The sequence below is a fragment of the Lasioglossum baleicum genome, chromosome 4 (assembly GCF_051020765.1).
Source record: "Lasioglossum baleicum chromosome 4, iyLasBale1, whole genome shotgun sequence".
NCBI lineage: Eukaryota > Metazoa > Arthropoda > Insecta > Hymenoptera > Halictidae > Lasioglossum > Lasioglossum baleicum.
The window spans coordinates 12,215,311-12,233,157 of NC_134932.1; the positions used below are offsets into that span (position 1 = coordinate 12,215,311).

A 17,847-nucleotide genomic window follows, 5' to 3' on the forward strand; every position below is an offset into this window, starting at 1 on the left:
CTGTCCCCCTGTGTTTCGTAATTTCCGGTGCGATTCAAGCGATAGGAGAGCTTTTCTCGGAACCAATCGATAAAGCAGTTGCGAACCCCGGCAGAAAATATTCTGTAAAAATTGCGAATGTGATTGTTGAAAGAATTATTTGGGCATATATAGGTTTTACCGTCCAAATTCACCATTTTGCAAGTCAACTTCATTCGTTTGCAAATCAATTTCACCGTTTTGCAAAGCAAACTCAACCTTTTGCAAATCAGTCTCACCCATTTAAAATTAATTATTTCTTTTTATTTAGATTAAATTATGTACTTATTTAGACACACACGTGAACGGTGTCATCAATACTCAATACGCTTCAATAAATACGTAAGTATTTAATCTACATATTTGCTATACATCAAATTTTGAAGTTATAAACAGTTAATTTACATTTGATTCGATTCTTTTTTACAGAAACTTAAAAATACTTTATTTGCAAAAGGTTGACATTGATTTGCAAAAGGGTGTATTCGACTTACAAAAGGGTGAATTTGGAGTACAAAGCCTGCACCACTCGAATGGTGACTCTAGGTTGATAACAATTAATATTGAAAAGAACACACTTTATCATTACATCTTCTTGAGAGAAGGACCGTTCACTCAAATTTCTTATCCTGTAATCTTGCTCTGTAGTTCTGCGATCACTGTGATAAATCACGGTTAGTGATTTTGCACGCCATCGCTAGTTAAGACTAGAATGAAGTAAAGTTACAAACTCGATCTATGTTTTTCCTTTTAGGGGCCAGATATCGTTACCCTTGTATCGCCGCGCAGTTGGTCAAGAAAACCGAAATTCTAATTCCCTCCACTTCCCTCCTTCCCGTTATAACCCTATATATACATACCTACACACCTAAATATCACGCATACACGTATCACATTTCTAAATGTCTAAATTCCCTGTCGTTTAATTCGCACGCATTATAAATTTGTATATACCTATACGTATACCACATGCTTTGTAATCACAACTTTGTCTACGAATAAATCGTTCTGCCGATTTATTGCCGAGTTTTATTGACGAGAACAATACTTTATATGTGCAGCAACGATTCGACGAAATGGAAGCGAAAATAAACGACCTACGAGACCAAATAGAGACCATCAAGGCTGAGAAGAGTCGTTTGGAGACGCAGATACAAGTTGAATCACAGGTAATTCTCCTTATATCTCTCGTGGGCTCGATTTCCAGTCGGGAATTTGGAAGATACAGTATTTTATCGATAATTGTCCCCAACACGGGTCTGCCCAGGGATAATTATCCGTCAGGGATACCATTCTTTGACTTTTGCCGAATGTAGAAAAGGGCAGCGGAGATCGAGAGGCCTCCCTCGCCGAGAAGTCAAACAAAACTTCTTTATTTAGCATTATTTATTTATGGGACTTTGACTAACATATTCGTGGCATTTTTATAATGAAAACGATACCGAATATGATATAATTCCAATTATGTTTACTTGTGTAATGAACGTTGAATGTTTTCGACGCAAAGAAGGACAGCGTATGGGAAAGAAAGAGACGCGGGGAGTCGCAGCACGCCGGCACAGTTCAAAGAACTTCCCATACGCTGTTCTTCCTTGCGTTCGAAACTTTAGTAAAGTAGCAAACATTAGTAAACTTTAAAATAGGAAGCGAAGCATTCAATTATAAAATTTTATAAAATAAAGTTTTTATTCAAATTACTAACGAATAAAATATCAATTTTTTATGTTAATTAAATGTGGCTGTATTTATATCAAAAGCGAACAAGCCTGCGATCTTAATACTTGCAACTTATCATTAAGTACGGAAGCATGCCTGTAATATTCATACATTCGTCAGTTTTAAAGTGTATACAAATATAAAGGAAAATTAATGTTTTCTACTAAAAACTTGATTTGCAATTGCATTAACTGTACAAAATAAAAACGAACATAATCAGAGGAAGCAATGTTTAGCAGGCCACCATTTAACCCGTTATCTAAACTGATTTTCCGGTTATGATTTTTAAATCATTTTTCATAGAACCGTGTTCAATATATTTAGCTGAAAATATAACTTTAATGAACTTCTGCTAAGAAATGATAGCAATAATTAAACTGCGGATCTTTGTGCGAAATAAATATGTTTTACATTGAATGTGGGAAGTAGGAAGAACATAAGAATTGATTTTATCCCCTAATGACATTGTTACATTAAAAGCAACATTAAAATGTTCTTGAATTTCTCGAATCTTTTACTGTTTTACATTTCGCCCAACCACAATTGGTAGAAAGAAAACAAGATAAAACAAATGGAAATTGTACAAAATTATATCGAATTTTATAAGTCTAGCCTTTTTTGAACATTTTCATAAGGCATAAATGCATAAAGATCCGCAGTCTAATCATCAATAATAATAATCAAAAAAGCTCGTTCTAAAAGTTTATCTGCCTTGACAGGAGCTGCTAGGCCGTGTGCAAGACAGGGAACAGAAGATCGAGATCTTAGAGACCGAGAAAATGGCGATAAAGGAGCAGCTGGAGGACAAGGTTAACGAGTTCCTAAAGCTGAAAGAAACCACGAAAAACGAAACCGAGAGCCTACACGAGAGAGAAGACCTCTTACGCAAGCTACAACTCCAAGACGGTGAAATCGAGGAGAAGAACCGAAAAATCGAGCAACTGACGAAAGAATTGCAGGTGAAGACGCAAAACCTGCAGCAGCTGGTGAACACGGAGCTGTGGAGCAAGAATAAAGAGATTGCGAAGCTCCACAACCATATGACCGCGAACAGTAGTCACGAGAGAATCCGAAACAAATCGGACATCATGCACGAAAGCGCTGGCACGCAGCTATCTGCGTTGATCAAAGAACTGAACGACATTGGTATAAAGGTTACGTTTACCAATGAGGTGATCCAATTGAATTACGTCGACGGGAACGAGCCCATAGACGTAAAAACGATGACGGACTATGTACAGAAGCTGTTGATCCAGAAGAATGAGTTGGAGAAGGAAGTCGACTATTTGAAGTGGTTGAAGCTGGTATCCAGACCGGACTTCGCTACGGAGATGGATGGATACGGGGATAATCAGACGGAGAAAGACAGAAAATACTGCGAACTGTTGCGTACACACTTGAAGGAGTTGGTGAAGTTTATGAAGGAAATGTTGAAGAACGGAAATTACACCGACACCATCGGCAACGAGCACAAGAAGATCGTTCTCGATGTTCTGACCAATTCGAGGATACTGTCCGAGGATTTCCTGAACGCCCTCGAAGGAATTTCGACGTATGATATACCGATCAGCGTCGAAGCGACGAATGTAAGGTCGATCGACGGCAGAGTGAAGAAAAGTCGATCCGAGAATTTGCTTAGCGCTACGAAGAATCAAACATCTACACAGTCAGATTCGGAAGCGTTCTCTGAACCAGACAGGACGGTCTCTATGGCTAGGATTGGACTCCAGGAAATGCAACAGAAATCCGTGAACCGACCCAGGTTCTCGAAATACACGAAAACGTTCACCGATTCCGAAGACTCTCTTGAATACGTGCCTTATCACAAGACTTATCAAAATGATTTGAACGACACCGAGGCTAACCATCAAATACAGGAACTGAAAGAGACGAACGCCTTCCTGTACTCGGAACTCAGTGCTCTGAGGAACGAATTGACCGCCAAGACCTCTTTCGATTGTGTAAGTAGATCGTGAACAGCATTTATGAAGAAATAAACATTCTAAACAGAAATTGACGGTTCAACGTACCTGTAAATTACTGTTGAAGAACTACACGCTTCGCAGCTCTTACGCTACAGTCTAAGAGGATGAAAATTTAACTGTTTACTTTTTTAAATACACTGTAAAACGATTGATCCCTTTATGTCTGTGTTGCGATGCCTATTTCTTTCATATTTTAATATGACGCTATAAATGAAGCATAATTTGTTGGGTTCAAGTATAGAATAATGGAAGATTAAAATAATTGAAGCGTATCAAAACATTATTTAAAAAAGACCTTTGCGTCTGAAGACAATTTTTATTTCGCATAAAGATCCACAGTCTAATAATAAATGTTCGCCAGTTAATGAATACTGAGATATTCACTTAATTAAATTTTATATTTTACAGGCGTTCGATGAGAAAATATCCCCCTTAATCGTCAAGCTAGAAAAATCGCAGAAGTTCTGCGAAAAATTGCAAACGTCTTTGGAAAGGAGAGTACATGAAGTTCACACTCTGAAGAAGGAGAGCAAATTGAACAATGCGCGCAGAGCACAGCTGGAAAATAAACTGGTCGATCTGGAAAGCATGGCCGCAGAAATGAATAAGCAGAAAGCTGAATTGTTGCATTACAAAGAGAACGCGGAAAGAAACGCCGCGGATGTGCTTATTACGCTTAACAGAGAAAACGACATGGTAACAAATCATTCTTTTTACGTTAACATTACAAACACGTACTTTATATAAAGTTCCTATACACTTAAATTACATTACGTAAAGACTGTGAATTTTATGAATTCATAAATATATGTCAGCCTTTATAAATTTGTTGGACGAAATATAAAATTTTATTCAAGCTTTTATATTATTTCCGTCAGTTCAAATCGACTAATGCAAGAATCCAAAAAACCATTTTCGTGTTGTTAAATCATTAATACTGTTATACATTTTTACTCCGAAATAATGGAATATATAAATAATTTCAGCTGAGGACACGAATTAAGAAATTGGAAGATGAAAATGAAGTTGCTAAGGCAAACATGACGACTTTAACGAAGGAGTTGGACCATTTGACTCTTTCGCACAGCCAAATTCTTGTGGAAAATACCAAATTAACCAATGACAAAATACGGCTAGAACAAGAAGTTCGAAAAACGGAAAGTAGATGTGACTTGACTGTCCGCAATATTCATGACAAATTTAACAAAGAGGTAAGATTTTATGTTGACATTACCACGTTGGTTACTGATTCTAAAAGTTCAATTAATATAATTGTTTTATTACTTGATATCCCCTTGTATTACATACATCAGTTACTTCATAATTTTCATGCATGTTTGAAATAAATCGTATTCAAATAGATCGTATCAACTCCAAGCATTGCCATTCACGCGGGATCCAAACATGGAGGTTCTCGGTAGATAAAATCGCTAGATGGAAGATCAATCAAGGCCGCGAGCGCCCTCAAAAGTCCTATTTTTACGTAATTTGCATTATTTGGAAGTATAAAGCAGCCCATGTAGCATTTTCATAAAGCTGCGACAACTACATTGCTGCCGAGTAATGCAAATTACGTCTGGTAAACGTAAAAATAGGACTTTTTACACTTTTTAGGGCGATCGCGGCCTAGATTGATCTTTTGTATATCATTATATCACACACACACACACACACACATGTTGTATACCATTTTAAAACTTATTTTGTGCCTCATCCACCTGATTGTAATGGTTCTTACTTCAATTAACAAAGTTGAAATTAAAATTGCCGTTCAAATTATAAAATAGTTTCTCTAATTGTATTACTATCCAAGAACATTATTTTGAACATAACTTGGAGACGAATCATTCATTGCAATTTCATTAGTCTAAAGATATGTATTATAAATATATTTTCATGACATCCATTTTCAGATCTCTGATCTGAATCAAATTAACGAATCTCATCGAGCACGAATGCACGAATTGGAAGTAGCTAACAAAGAATTGAGAAGGCACGTTGCAGTTTGCGATGCTAGCGACTCAGCGCCAAGTTCCAGCGGCGTATCTTCGATACCTGCGGATGGTATACTGAAGCAAACTTGTGAGGACATCATGCAAGAGTATCAAGCGTACAATGTCAGTGTCAAACATTTATTGATAAGACCAGACCATTTACAAACGAATATCTGAAGTCGTTTTTATTTTAATCTTTTAAAACAAGTCGCCTAGTGGCTAGTAATTCATATTTAAAGATCAAAGTAGCGATCTGCTACTTTAATCATTATATTATTGCTATTATTTAATCATAATTACTATTGCTGAGACTGCGGATTTTATGCAATTGTAGTCTTTTCAATTCCCTAAAGCTCAGCATCGTAAGATCTTTAGAAACGTATCTTTCCTTTGAAACTCAAATAGAATAGAATTCAAATAGAAATCAGTCTGGTTTATAATTGGAATAGGTCTGCACTAGTATTTATTAGACCCATATTTAAACATTGAATTCCCTACTTAAAGATCAAGAATGATCAAAAATGAAAATGCTTTTCAGAATTCACAGTACTGGTTTTCCATGAATTATCCAACGGCCGGTGGACGAAGCAAATCCAGTTGTTCACCAGATTTAGGGATTGAAAGTGATGCGGCGGTGACAACAATGAGGCCGTTGAAAGATACTCTGAAGATTACAGAATCCATGACAAATCTTTTGAGCGATGAAGATAGCAACAATGGTAACGGACCAATACGAAAAGCAGGCAGCGAAAGTCCGTTACCAATCGAAGGTAAGGTCATTACTATTCACTATAGTAATATAGAAAGTAACTAATATAGAAATGACATTTTATTTCGCAGGTTTAGACGAAGTAGACGCGTTGAAGCAAGAAAATGAAACACTGAAAAGAAGGTTGATGAAAACAAGAAGAGCACTGGAGGACACTTTCCAGCATCTGTCTGCGTCGAATAAAAACAAAAAGAATGTCGAAAAAGCAATAACAAAGCAATTGCAGATTACCAAAAGTATTTTAAAGAAGACAAGGACGTTCGAGGAGCCCTTGGATAATTAACAGAGATAGGCGGATTAAACCGAGCCGACAAGATACTCCTTTTTGATAAAGGAGAACGTAAAGCCGCTCGTTAAATATCGTGGAAACAACACCATCGTTTATTTTTTATAATCGCGCCTTTATCGAATCTCTGCCATTCGCGTGTCGTTCAAGTTTGTAATATTTCGAACGGTTCTTGTTAAAATTTACAAAAAGAAGTATTTTCTTACATGCACGAGATGTCAACACTAAACAAGTACACGTAAATATGACACGACGATAAATAAACAAATTATTACTTCGTGAAATATGAATGGAACTGTACATTGCGAATTTTGTATATAATCATGTAAACGTACTCGAACCCTTTGTAGATTGTTTGACGCGACCTTGTGGTCGAAACGAAATCTGTGCGTTTGTCATGTTTCGTTTTCTCGACAACAGAAATTCGCCCGCGTGTACATAAAAACACCGATGTATCATTACACAGCATCTGTACATAGTCTTCACCAATAAAGTGCCATTAACATTTGAATGAAATAACTGACGTTGAATTTCTTTTTAATTTGGGCTATCAATAAGAATCTTTCCAAGTCGAAATATTTAGATAAAATTTAAATGTTTCGTTTGGGCGAAAAGATCAGATCGAACAAAGCGCAAAAAACATTGTAAATGGTAATCCTTACACGAAATTTTTTATACTAACTCAAACTTAGTTTTACAAATTTTTTCTATCTGCTTTTACTTAAAACCATATCGTTTAGAAACATATAAATTAGAATCACATTTAAGAATATAATGTGTGATGTTATTAGTTCTTTAAAAATTTCGAAGTGTTAGGTAAGTGTGCATGCAACCATTGATTCTTTTTGAGACTGATTCGATACGTATCTACATGTATATTTGGATATAGTAGAGTTGTGTGTGATATGTGAAATAACAGTTTTCTGTATGCAATTATGTATAATAACAACCTTCTTTGTATAAGACTGCGTGTTCGTTTTACTTTTATTATGTATTGGGTTGGCCAAAGTCTTATTATATGTATAGACCGCGCATCCTTAAAAATGCTAAAGTATAAAATTTGACAGAATTTAATACGATTTTTATTTATTCCAGACCTACGAAGGCTACTACCACTAAAAATAAGATTTTGTTTGATTCCACTTTCTCTTAAAATTCGTCTGCAAAAATTAATAATTGTATAAACATCTGCAGTCTACTTACTACTTTGCTTGAAGAGATATTCCAAATTTCATTTCATTAACTGTGACTATTAAATTCATTTTATTCGCTAAATTTCCACAAAACAGTTTCCAAAACTCAATTTTCGAGGTTTCCGAGAATTTTCGCCGATTTTCGACCGTGTGACTTGTCGTTGAGAGATCATGACATTGAAGGAGGTGGCACGAAATTCAGTAATACAAAATCTCGAAAATTGAGTTTTGTATTAGAAGAACATGTTGTCCAAGGAGGTGGCACGAAATTCAGTAGTATAAGTCAACGACAAGCCAGGCGGTCGAAAATTTTTGTTTTTCTAAGATTCGCTATTTTTGCAATCCCAAATCAGGACAGTAACTCAATGAGAAGTACATTTTTGCGGAAATCAGTAATATAACTCGACAGCAAGTGGGACGATAGGAAATAATTGGTGGTTCAATATATAAATATAATACACAGATATTCTTTGTAATACATAGTCTTTATTTATTGCAAATTCATACATAAAGTGTTTGTATATTGTACTAGTGTAATGCTGCAGTACAGGGAGGTACTGCCAATTATATTAGATGATCATCAGTCCACTGCTATACTGCTATACCCCGCTTGTGCTGCGGCAGCCGATGGACAAAACCCGGTAGTACCACTTGCCGCAAATGCTCGAGACGCTGTATTGATAATCAGCAGACTGCGGATCTGTGTGCAAAATAAAAATTGTCTGAATAATATCAAGAGATAGTGGTAATTGCCACTTGATTAATTTTTCTCTATTGTTCTCGATCTCATGTTTTTTCTGCCGCTAATACTTTGCGTTATTTTGTAATTGAACTGTTAAGGATAAATGTCACTTAAAGTTTCATTTTATGATAAAATAAAAACTATAAAAACCCCCTATAAAAAATCACTAAAAAAATTATATAAAAATTTTTTCTTGCATTTGATATATGATCAAATAGATATGTATGTATGTCAAAAAATTACGGACTCTATAAAAATGTTTTTTCATTACTTTATCAGTCCTATAAAAATGATTAAAATTTACGACCGAAAAAGTCAATGTCCCCTTAAACTATTGTTCATAGCTACCCAAAAAAAAAGATTGTGAGCGAACGAGGTAGGTGGTGAATAAAGCAAACTTCTAAACAAATGCGCACAACACGTTATAGATTATGATAGAATTTTTATTATCACTCGATGACTAGATAATAATATAAAGATCCGTAGTAACTCGTGTCGATGAAGTTATGAACTGCGCCGGTCACGTGAATCTTTTTCCTTTCTTATGTTTTTTTTTTCTGTTTGCGAAACCCGGTGCGAGAAGCGCACGTATTCGGTTCTCGTAACTGTACAACATACAATTCTCCTAGCCGACGAAACAATACTATTACGAAATCGTAATCGAATTTTCGCGGTTAAAACGAATCAGGGACGACGCGACATATATACAATTCTACAGTGATATCCTTTTTCCTCGACCTCGATCCTTGTTTTTGTGTCGCGTAACGCATAACGCGACATCGAGGCTACTCGTTCGAATAATACGAGGCAATACAATTTTGTTTCTTTAAAAATAGTTCGGTGGTGTTAACAACTTTTGCGGTGTGTATAGTGTTTCAAATGATTCCTGTTGTCAGGGCTATACACCACTCGCAGCAATCAAGCGGCAAGAATTAGTTGGGCAATCTGTACAAACGTTCGAAGCGAACCTCGCATTATTACAGGCAAATACACGCCGTTTAGCCGTCGGAGATCGCAATCGGTCGATCGATACCGCCGCTTTTGATTATCGATTTCCATATAAATCTAATCCTGCTTTCGCATGTTCTGTATTCCGCGTTTATATATACATATTACAAATTATACACATCGCGCATACTATATTCGTCGAGACGAGGGTACAATTGACATCGTTATGACATTGATTATACAAGTATCGTTAATACCTTACGGACAAGAACATAGCCGAACAACTGTTTCCGCAGAATCCGAGAAAACAGAATTGTCAATCATTTTTTAAAATAATACATATGTACACGATTTGAAGACTATCATAATTCACGCCGTTCTCCGTAAAGTGTTAACCGTGCAATAGAACATTTGCTCAGAGTTAGATCGATCGATCGACCTATCCCAATTGACAAGGCTAGTTAATGTTGCAAATCGACAGAAAGAGAGATAATTCGAAGTTTATACGCATCAAGATTTTACGGGAAAACGGCCGAGTGCAGAATTCAAGAAACCAAATATGGAGCAGGCATTTAATACTATTTCTTACGTCAAAACACATGTCTGTAGAAGTTAAAATCGACAATTTTTGACAAGGTTGTAAGTAGTAGTATGAAAAATAGCATCGAAATAAAGGACATCCTTTTCACTTGTTATTTATTGTTTGGAACGTTAATATTGATTCTAATTATAGTAACAGAAGCATTAGGAAGATATAGCAATAAAAGGAAACAATTTTTCGGAAATGTTTAAATAATGTTTCTCAAGGAGGTTTCAAGAAATTAATTTCTTAAGTTTGTTGAAAATTTTTGCATGAATATTAGGAATTGGAATATGCACTCGTAGTTCCCGTGGAAATGCCAATAATAACGCGAGCTAATAAACCCAAAAAGGTTGACTATTTTCAAAACAACTTTACGACTATTCTGTAATAAAATACGATACCGTTTGAACAACTCATAGCCGACTGTCATTCGATTACAATTGGAGATCGCATCTCGACGCTCGGTTCCCTAACTTGTCTAAGATGAGTGATTGAATTTCTTCTTGACCCTTCCGCGTCGGAAAGTCGAACGCGAGCGATTTACAGCGAAAATAGAGAAACCCCGGGATTGCTTTCGATCGGTAGCGATGCTGGTCAACTCTGCAGCACTAAATTTCAACGTGCCGAATATTTCCATGCAAAAGGAAACGTTCTGTACACTGTGAAAGGAACTTGTTGACAAAAAAGAAACCGCGAAAAATCTTTCGACTGCATTGCCTGGCGAGCTAGATGGAAAAATGATTAGTGCTTCAGGGTTCTTGCAAGATAAGCGTGGGTAATCGGCCCCGTGCCATTTTTCATTTCTTTTGGCTAAAACACTAATTTCCGATCTCCACCCTTTCGTTTAACCCCTTGCACTCGGAGCTGTTTTAACTCGGAAATTAAACATTTCTTCCGATCCGGAATATTTCTATTCTCCATGATTTTTTAAATTCGGTGGATATGAAATTGATATAATACTTCATACAATACTGAAACGTTTAGTAATTGATTAGATACCAACATATGTAATAATGTAAACAATATTTTAAATAATGATACAGCAATTTTTAGTGGCGCCTCAGAATCACCACTCGAGTGCTAAGGGTTAAGAGTAATATGGGGGTGAGAAGCCTAAACTTTACCTTTCATTTTTTCAGTTATTTCCGAAGATATTCACTTACACGAAAGGAAAATGAAAATTAAGCTACGAGGTAGCTTTATTTTGTTCGAATTTTCAATCACTTATTAAGGATTGAGAAAACAATGATTTATTTTCCAAGGGATCACCTCTGAAAATAAAACTGTTTCCTTCGCATTATAAAGTTTAGGCTCTCCAGCCTCATATCTACACTTAAACCGATGAGTAGAGATCTGAAATTTTACAGAGTAGTGTTTTTCAGGCATAGAAAATTGTTTAGCAGACGATAAAAAAGAAAATAAAAAATGGCATGGGTACGATTACCCATGCTTATCCTGCTAGATCAGTGTTTCCCAACCTTTTTCGTGCCATGCCCCACCTAAGCCTTCCTAAAATTCTCATGACCACTATGTAACTCATAGTTACATTTTAATATTCAAAAATTGAATTGTTCACTGAAGAAACTTAACCCTTTGCACTCGGAGCTATTTTAACTCGAAGATGAAACATTTCTTCCTAGTTAGGATATTTCCATTCTCTATGATTTTTGAAATACGATGGATATGAACTTGGTATAACACCTCGTACAATACCTAAATGTTTAGTAATTGATTAGTTGACAGCGGATCTCTATGCAAAATAAAAATTTTGTACCTGAATTGCAACAAACTGGAGTAAAAATAATGTAACGGTATTTTTAAATTTTGCAATTAGTTTTATATAAATTACACCTACTAATTCTTGCGATAAATGCAAAAAATCCGCTGTGTAATAATTGTATTTTAAAATTCTCCTAATGTTTTTACTATTAGGTCGGAAAGAAAGTTCTTACGGTTTTTGTTATTTTGATTTTATAATAAAAACCGCAAGATCTTTCTTTCCAACCTAATATTTCAATAAAATCCGCTATCTATTGATTAGATACCGGTATATCTAATAATGTAAACAATATTTCGAGTGATGGTACAGCAATTTTTAGTGGCGCCTCGCAGTCACCGTTCGAGTACTAAGGGTTAAACACTGGGTCTCAGAAAGAAATCACTAATTAAAGATTAAATTGCCGCCCTGTGGTGCGTGGGCCCTACGTTGGGAAACACTGCTAGATGCTTTGCGTGTTGAGTTTTATTTGCGGACGGCGTCGCTCGTGCGAAGATCACTGTACGCCGATCCTCTCTCCCTCCTCTCTCGATCCACTTCCGTTTGACTTTTCTTATTAGAGTACGATAGAATCTAATCTGAACTATTTACAATAAAACGACACCCGAAACTTGTAACGTCACATAAGCGCGGTATACCACAGATACGCGACCCGTTGACGTTCACGACGGTTAACGATCCCATCCGAAGCACAGTCGCAATTCTACACGCGTCCGGTTCGACGGAATTCACTGAGAAAAAATGAAAAGTGGGCCCTCGCGACGCGATACTGTCTTTTCGAAATCTCCTGATGGTACCGATCGCGGCCAAAGGATGTATCTTCGAAAAAGCAGACCGTTATCGTTCACCGTTCTTCCAATCCGTTGGAAAGCATCGGTTGCGACGAACGTCCGGCTGGCGGCACGCCTAAACTACCCTCTAGTTTTTCTTTAATCGACGATTAAACTTCATAGTACCGGGAAACGAGGAACTTGTACATAAATATATTAAGATTAATCGTACTATCGAATTCGTAGCGTACGTGCAATAGAAACGCGAAGCTACATACCCACCAAAGGAACATCGAACAACATTATGCGCTGTTGATGCCTGCTTGTTACTCTCAGAAAACAGAAACTTTCTACGAGTCTGCCTGTACCGAAGCAAGTCTTTCTCAAGATCAGTTTCATTTTTCTCTCCTGACTTGCTTAATCCTTTCATTACCGTCGCGAAGATATCTCGCTTCCACGATGTCAAAGAAACGATGCTATGGACGAGATATCTCGTGTTTCCTTATCCCTGATACGAAGTGTTTTTCACTGTAAGTTTGACACGAGTAATCGATTTTGAAGACATGTCATCATTGATCGAAATACTTAAATAAATATTAAATACTCCATTTGATACAATTAAAGTTTTTATTGTGGATTTTGTACGGAATGCTTGAAAGCATGGTGAAATTCATAATCTGAATTTTTACAGAATATACCTGGTTTCCTTTCGTCTCCCATTTTCTTTGCAAACTACACATTCTATTGTTGGATGAGATGTTTCTCTGCGAGTTGTGTTTTTGTATATTAGATCTTCTACATCGATTACAATTATCCCTCTGCATTCCATACAAAATAAACAATAAAAAGCTAAAAGTATGGAGTATTTTGGATGTATTTATAATCTTTAATATTAGGTTTACCGAGCTCTAGAAATAACTATTTCACATTATTGTAAAGACGTAACAAGAATGTGTCTATCCAAATGTTTGTCCATTTTTCCAATAATATACAAGAAATAAATTTGGCAAATAATTCCTCAGGGAAGCATCTTTACAATCTTAGCAATCGCAAGTTAAGAATATTAGAATCCGTCATTTTGACGGGTCCCGTAAACCTTAAGTACATTCCACCAATGATGACATGTCTTAAAAATCGATTACTTGTGTCAAATTTTCAAGTAAAACACTTCATATCAATAAGAAAGATACGCGAGATCATGGTGACGAGGTATCTCGTCCATAGCATCGTTTCTTCGACATGTGGAAACAATGTATTACGTCCATTGTAGTGAAAGAGTTACATAATGACAAACTGCTAAAGTATAGAACATTTCCGGTTGTGTCGGACAGCGTGCCTTGGCGAGAGAGGCACTTTGTTTTCATTTTCATTGGCAACGTGGAGTCGTTGAAGAATCAAACGGGACGTTTCAAGAAATAAGCAGCATCAACAGGAAAGTTGGTTCTTTGTTTATGTGATGGATGGTATAGCTTGACGCGACGCGACGCGACACGACAGCGACATACGGCATCATTCCGATGACGGGAAACCGGCCGGGACGGTGCAAAGTACGGTGTAAAATCACTCCCTGGCTCGAGTTCGGCGTTCGATCGACGACGGCCGATCGATATCCGCTCGGAGATATCTGCTGGTGGTTTAACGAGAACACCGAGATCCTCTCAAGGCTCGAGGATTTAACGTCGTAGATCCGACGAAGGAGGACACGGCTTGTCTGATGGAGGATTCTCGGTAATCTCTCAACAGAGTCCTGCCTCGTCGAAGGAGATGTCAGGTGAACGCTTTGTGCCGATCCGTTCTCCCGAACGGTATTTGGCGACGCGCACGTCTGCCGGGTTATGTGCCGTAGTGGGAATGGTGGTGAGCGTGCGGGGGTGGCGGTTCGCCGAGCCATGAATCGGGCGAAGGTGGAAAGTCTGGGTAACCACCTCCGCCGCCGCCTCCACCGCCTCCGCCGCCTCCGCTTGATTCGTTGCTCAAATCGGACGCCGGTCCTGGTACCATGCTGCCTGCACCACCTGCAACATACATATATCGTTCAATAGAATGCTCCTTTGTCGTTCGACAAAGCTATCCTACGGAAGATGGCTTGCGCAAGGATGCAAGTCATATCTCATTCAAACGATATGGTTTCGCGGCATATTGCGCCAAGATTATTCTTGGTGAGCTATCTTGTTCGTAAGCGAAAAATTTCGCGTCGTTTCATCGCCGGGTACCCAACATTATTATACCAAACATTATTATTTAACACTAGAACTACCACGCCAGTCGAAATGACTGGATTTACAATGTCATTTAAAAATTTTTAAACAAAGTTTTCGATCTCGAGCGGACCGAACGTGAGATATTTATTTAGACACGGTTCGCTGCGATAACTCGAAACACTCGAAACACTCGACGCGATGCGATGCGACGCGACGGTCCCAGAGTTTGGGTGTCATCGGACACCGCTTCGGGACCGTCTCGAGAGCGAACCACGAACCATTGACAGGGCAATCTTGTATAAGCAACACTTTAGTTTCCGTATCGTACCCATAGCCTAAACTTACGAATAATTTACGAGTTATTTGAGATCGTCACGTCACGAGACTCACTCTATAGTAGTGTATTGCTTCAGTTTTGAAATGGGTCCGATAGACACTACTGTTCTTTTGTGGGTTAATTCGAAATATTAAAAGAGAAAATGTTGACTTACTGAGGGTAGTGTAGACGGAGAGGCCAGCATCCGGTGGATATGGAAACTGGGGTGGTAAGGACGGCGATCTGGACGTTGTTGACAGATAAGGAGGAGTCGTTGCACCTAAATATCCTCGCGGGGGTCCTCCACCTGCTCCATTTCCACCCCCACCTGGACTCGCACCTTCGCCATCTAATCCCATGTTCACCACTGTTCCGTAACTGTCGTTACTCAAATCTGAATGCAAATATTCGTTCAGTTAAATCACCGCAATCTCGAAACTTTCATACAAGCATATTAACCCTTAGCACTCGAGTGGTGACTCAGAGAGACCATTATAGTATTGTTTAGATTATTAAGTATGTTGGTATATCAATAGACAGCGGATTTTAAGCATTCATGACAAACACGAGTAAGTGCAATTTAAAACAGTAAAAATATTAGAAGAATTTGAAAGTGCTATTACATTATTTTCCACTTATTAAATCTATTTCACTGCAGTTTGTTGCAATTTAGGTAGAACATTTTTATTTTGCTTTTAATTTCATATTCATACAGAGAAAAAAATTAATGTAAAATGGAGTTATTCTAGGTCGAAAGAAATGTTTAATTTTAAAGTGAAAATAGCACCAAGTGCAAAGGGTTAATATCCATTGAACTAAAACGTAGATAAAAAATGGAAAATTCCATTGAACACGTTGAAAATGTTTACTTTGCAACATGATCCGCAGTCTAGTAATAACAGAACACTTTGACATAATTCGGAATGTGTACAGAAATACTTTCACTTTGTTGCTAAGAGCTTTCAAACATCTATTGCACAAACATAAAATGAAAATTTCATTCTTCGAAGAACAAATTACAGCGAGTCACCGATTTGAAAAATACAATCGGAGACTGATTGAATAAACCAGTTTCTATTTTCGCTATGAACGTCTGTTGATAGATAAATGGGTTCTCGGTAATGAAGAGCTTTAAAATTTAAACAACGGTGGAAGTTTGCATGGCTTTACGGGCGCGTACGGTTAACGATAGGCATAAATTCGTGGATGGCCCGCAATCTTCCTGAAATCTCGGACATGGTGAACTGGCAGTTAGCCTCCACGAACTCTTGAATAATTGACGAGATCGTCTTCCCCTCTGCTAAACGCTCGAATACACGAAAGCTTGGATGTAACCAGTACCAAAAGAAGAAGACAACGCTATCTCAAATTACTGTATCCTTCTCTTTCGTTTTGTTTTTCAATTGAACATCAAAATTGTCTTAATTGAACATTCAATTGTCTTAATTTAATTGTCATAATTCTATCAAAATTGTAAATACAGAAGAACCTCGATTATCCGAACCATGAATGATCTCGAAAAGACAGTCTTAAAGATTGCTCTAACAAGAGTTGATCGAAGCGTTTTATAACATTCTAAAATGGGACATTTCGTATGCAACAACTTAATAATAGCATACGAAACGTACTAGAGTTTCTTTATGATTAGGAAAATTCTTTTAGCCGCCGGCGAAAGCATATAACAGAAACGTATTTCTTCATAACAAAATGTTTGCTACGTGAAAATATTCGAGGATCCTTTACCACGCTTTTCACATTTTCTCGTTTCATGAATCGAAGGGAATGCTTGCGCATACAGAGGGGAGAAGCTGCGTACATTTCGCGATATTGGAAGTACAAATAACGCGTTATTGGTCGCTTTTCAGCGCTATATCTGACAACGCAGAACGATTTTTTGAATACGGAACCATTATGGACACTGGTTGTGATATAGATATACTAGTTCTGTGGATCGTAGATTCATATGCGCCGACGAGCAAATTGAATTAATCTCAGTGGAATAAGCAGGCACATATGTGTGTAGGTGAACGTGAAAATACGAGCGGATCGAGAATCGACCAACCAAATAATAAATTATTCGATGTTATTAGTTAAGTTTGCTCGAGTAATCATATTTATTTCATAAAATTTATTGAAACATTTACTCTACTATATTGTATTGCAAACTATACAAAGAGAGAGAGAGAATTGCTCTTCAGAGAATTAATAAAATAGTTTGCACAAATCACTTACAAAAATATTTATTAAAATAGTACCACAATGTAATTTTTTCAATGCTACTATTAACTAATGCTCGTATTTTTGTAAATACATGTTACGTATTTTACGTATTCTATTGAAAGAACCAATCTTTTAGGCATGTTTTGATCGTGACGAAGGTTTTTAACAAAGTCTAACAAATATGAAAATGTTACGTGTTTCATTTTAGATGCAATAAATTATTTGCAATCAATATTTAAGCATTAGAATAAAGCTATACAAAAAATATAAATTTTCTTTTAACCGTAAAAGAAAAGGTACGGCAAGGGGTTAATTATACTTTGTTTCCT

The 17,847-nt window shown here is 37.1% G+C and overlaps 2 protein-coding genes across 10 annotated transcripts in view; one reads left to right on the top strand and one right to left on the bottom strand.

Moving 5' to 3' along the window:
* Cnn (phosphodiesterase 4D interacting protein centrosomin) overlaps positions 1-7,287 on the top strand; it is a 51,601-nt gene extending 44,314 nt beyond the window's left edge. For 4 of the 5 annotated variants that reach the window (XM_076422589.1, XM_076422588.1, XM_076422590.1 and 1 more), the window contains 7 exons: positions 1,080-1,187; positions 2,454-3,695; positions 4,128-4,415; positions 4,706-4,930; positions 5,633-5,836; positions 6,252-6,483; positions 6,554-7,287. In XM_076422589.1, coding sequence (XP_076278704.1) covers positions 1,080-1,187; positions 2,454-3,695; positions 4,128-4,415; positions 4,706-4,930; positions 5,633-5,836; positions 6,252-6,483; positions 6,554-6,765 — 2,511 coding nt within the window. In that variant the 3' untranslated portion in view covers positions 6,766-7,287. The remainder of the gene's footprint in view (positions 1-1,079; positions 1,188-2,453; positions 3,696-4,127; positions 4,416-4,705; positions 4,931-5,632; positions 5,837-6,251; positions 6,484-6,553) is intronic. The other variant, XM_076422592.1, reaches the window with a different exon arrangement.
* Positions 7,288-8,429: 1,142 nt separating this feature from the next.
* The window catches only part of Lim3 (Lim3 homeobox protein), an 85,160-nt gene continuing 75,742 nt past the window's right edge, over positions 8,430-17,847 (bottom strand). For 3 of the 5 annotated variants that reach the window (XM_076422635.1, XM_076422634.1, XM_076422636.1), the window contains 2 exons: positions 15,474-15,692; positions 8,431-14,796 (listed from right to left, as the gene is read on the bottom strand). In XM_076422635.1, the coding sequence (XP_076278750.1) occupies positions 14,615-14,796; positions 15,474-15,692 (401 nt within the window). In that variant the 3' untranslated portion in view covers positions 8,431-14,614. Of the gene's footprint in view, positions 14,797-15,473; positions 15,693-17,847 lie in introns of all 5 variants that reach the window. The other 2 variants (XM_076422633.1, XM_076422637.1) reach the window with 2 other exon arrangements.